At 42.8% G+C, this 2,844-nt stretch overlaps 1 protein-coding gene across 1 annotated transcript in view; it reads left to right on the forward strand.

Moving 5' to 3' along the window:
* Positions 1-531: 531 nt before the first annotated feature.
* Positions 532-2,844, forward strand: part of LOC120881555 (uncharacterized protein CXorf66 homolog) — a 24,778-nt gene continuing 22,465 nt past the window's right edge. Inside the window, 1 exon segment of the mRNA XM_040265283.1 lies at positions 532-582. Coding sequence (XP_040121217.1) covers positions 532-582 — 51 coding nt within the window.

Consider the following 2,844-nt stretch of genomic DNA (forward strand, 5'->3'; position numbering starts at 1 on the left):
TTTCCCAAGATCAGGTTCTTTTCAAGTGAGTCATTTCTTCACATCACGTGGCCAAAGTATTGGAGTGTCAGCTTCAGCATCAGTCCTTCCAATGAATATTCAGGACTGATTCCTTTAGGATGGACTGATTGGATCTCCTTGCAGTCCAAGGGACTCTCAAGAGTCTTCTCCAAAACCACAGTTTAAAAGCATCAATTCTTAGGCACTCAGCTTTCTACATAGTCCAGTTATATTTTGTTACAGTGGCGCAAGTGGACAAAGAAACTCTCCTAAGTGGTCCATCCATCTGGAATACTATTCCACTGCCCCATTCGGTGACTCAGCTTAAGGCTATTGAATTTGAAAACAAATTTGACAAAGCCTAGTAATCACAGTGACATACCACTGTTTTTTGCACTCCCTAATTTGGACAAAATGTAAAGTTCTGGAAAATTCAAATGATAGCAAGAATTTGCAACAATGGCAACTCTAAGACACTCTGGAGGGACTATAAGGTGATCCAAACACTGTGGGGAAAAATATTAGATTATCATGCAGAAGTTGAACATCTGCATCACCTATAATCCAACCATTCTCTTCCAGGTATGTTCCCAAGATACACTCAAACATACACATCAAGAGGCAGGTACATGGGTTTACAGCAGCACTGGATATAATAGTGGAAAACTAAAAACAAGTAAAGTGTCCATTACCAGGAGGAGGGAATGAGAACATTCTGGTATAGTCATATAATAGGGTACTACACATCAGGGGGGAAAACAACTGCAAGTGCACACAGGAACATGGATGGAAGTCACAAGAAATTTTGAGTGAATAAAGCAAACTACAGAAGAAATGTAAAATATCATCCCATTTTTATAAACATAAAAATTAAGCAAAACTAATGACACATACTTCTGGGATAAAGCACTAATGAAAACCAAAGGAATGTTTTAAAAGTCAGGATGAGGAATTCCTTGGCAGCCCATTGGTTAGGATTTTGTGCTTTCACTGTGGAGAGTGCAGGTTCAATCCCTAGTCAGGCAGTGCAGCCAAATGAAAGAAAGAAGAAACGTTAGTATCTAAGGGCAGTGAGGCAGGCCTGTAAGGATACAGTGGGAAATTTAATGGCACTGATGGTGTTCTCAGGTTAACGGGTTCATGAGGATTCATGTTAATTCTTGGCTGAGCCCAGAAAAATCAACGCCTTTGAATTGTGGTGCTGGAGAAGATGCTTGAGAGTCCCTTGGATGGCAAGGAGATTAAACCAGTCAATCTTAAAGGAAATCAACCCTGAATATTCACTGGAAAGACTCATGCTGCAGCTGAAGCTCCAATACTTTGGCCACCTGGTTTGATGAGCTGACTCATTGGAAAAGACCTGATACTAGGAAAGACTGAGGGCAGGAGGCGAGGGGGACAACAAAGGATGAGATGACTGGATGGCATCACCCACTCAAAGGACATGAGTTTGAGCAAAATCCAAGAGTTAGTGAAGGTCATGGAAGCCTGGCGTGCTGCAGTCTTTGGGGTCACAGAGTGTCAGGCATGACTTAATGGCTGAACCACAACATACAGACAGATAGATACAAACTAGATTATTTCCATGCAATGTCCTAATGAAATGTTATATTTTATATTTCCCATTTAATTCTCAGATTATTTTCAAAACCTCCTGCCACTTCCTGGCTTTGGAAAGTGGGCACACTACTTAGCCATTCCCAAACTCAATAGACCATCTGTAAGATAAAGATAATAATACAATGGCCACCAGGAGAACTGCTGTAGGAATTCCTTGCCTGGTACCTGGCAGTGCTAATAAATGCTACATCCTCTGAGGGACGCTGCATTCAGAGGAGCAAATCCTCCAGTCTGAACCGGTTGTAAGGATTCAGCAAAAGGAGTCAGTCTTGTTTGGTTTAAAACTCATGTTTTCTCTATGTGTCCTTCCCACTTCTCCCTCACCCCTGGAGGGGATGATCAGGTCTCTAATTATTAGAGCTCTTTTCAAATGGAACCTGGGGTTTAAATTCCAAAGCATTTATGTCCCTTGCCCACACTTGCCCACACGAGGGCAGAACAGACAAAGAATGGTGAAGTGGATACTCATCTGTCAGGATCTCCTTTAGTGGCTGCTCAAGACCTAGAAAGTAATGAACTGCCAGTTCATTAATGTCAGACACTGAATAAAATGAGACTGGACAGGCAGCTGACATCAAAACAGCTTCTTGCCATTTATGTGGCAATAACTAGAGCACAACAGGCATATGAGATTTAAACACCAACGATGTAAAGGTCAACAAGACAAAATTTTTTGTCCTACAGATGCTTTCTTCTACAAAATCTCACCTGAGGTCTCATGGATATTGACGTGTGTTTGTGAAGGCATTTGAGGGCACATGTGCACACATGCTGTGAGCATGTGCAGGGGAGAGGATAAACGCACTGCACTGGCAAGGAAGTCTTGTGGGTAAGCACAGAGGAATTAGGAGGGGAAGCTGAGAACATCCTTCTCACTGGAAATGCTCAAGCCTGCAATGACAGGGTGCACGGCCAAATGTGGGAAAGGGACAATTTGAAATTTCGGTCAATGTTGGCCTTGGCCTCATCACACCTTAGCAGCAGGCCCTGTGCCACAGAGGTGTGGCTGGGGGCTGCTGTCCTAGGAACAAGCATGTTGGGCTTCCCTTTGCCCCACTTTCCTTTATTAATGGCCCAGGAACATCCTGTGGTATTATCCTATTGTTTACACAGACCACACCAGTTCATATTAACTAGAACTCTTGTGCCTGAAATGACATAAGCCCCAAATCCAATCAGCAAGAGAAGGAATACAGTTCATGTTTGAACAACATGGAGTTAGGG

This window comes from Oryx dammah, unplaced genomic scaffold (genome assembly GCF_014754425.2).
Source record: "Oryx dammah isolate SB20612 unplaced genomic scaffold, SCBI_Odam_1.1 HiC_scaffold_23, whole genome shotgun sequence".
NCBI lineage: Eukaryota > Metazoa > Chordata > Mammalia > Artiodactyla > Bovidae > Oryx > Oryx dammah.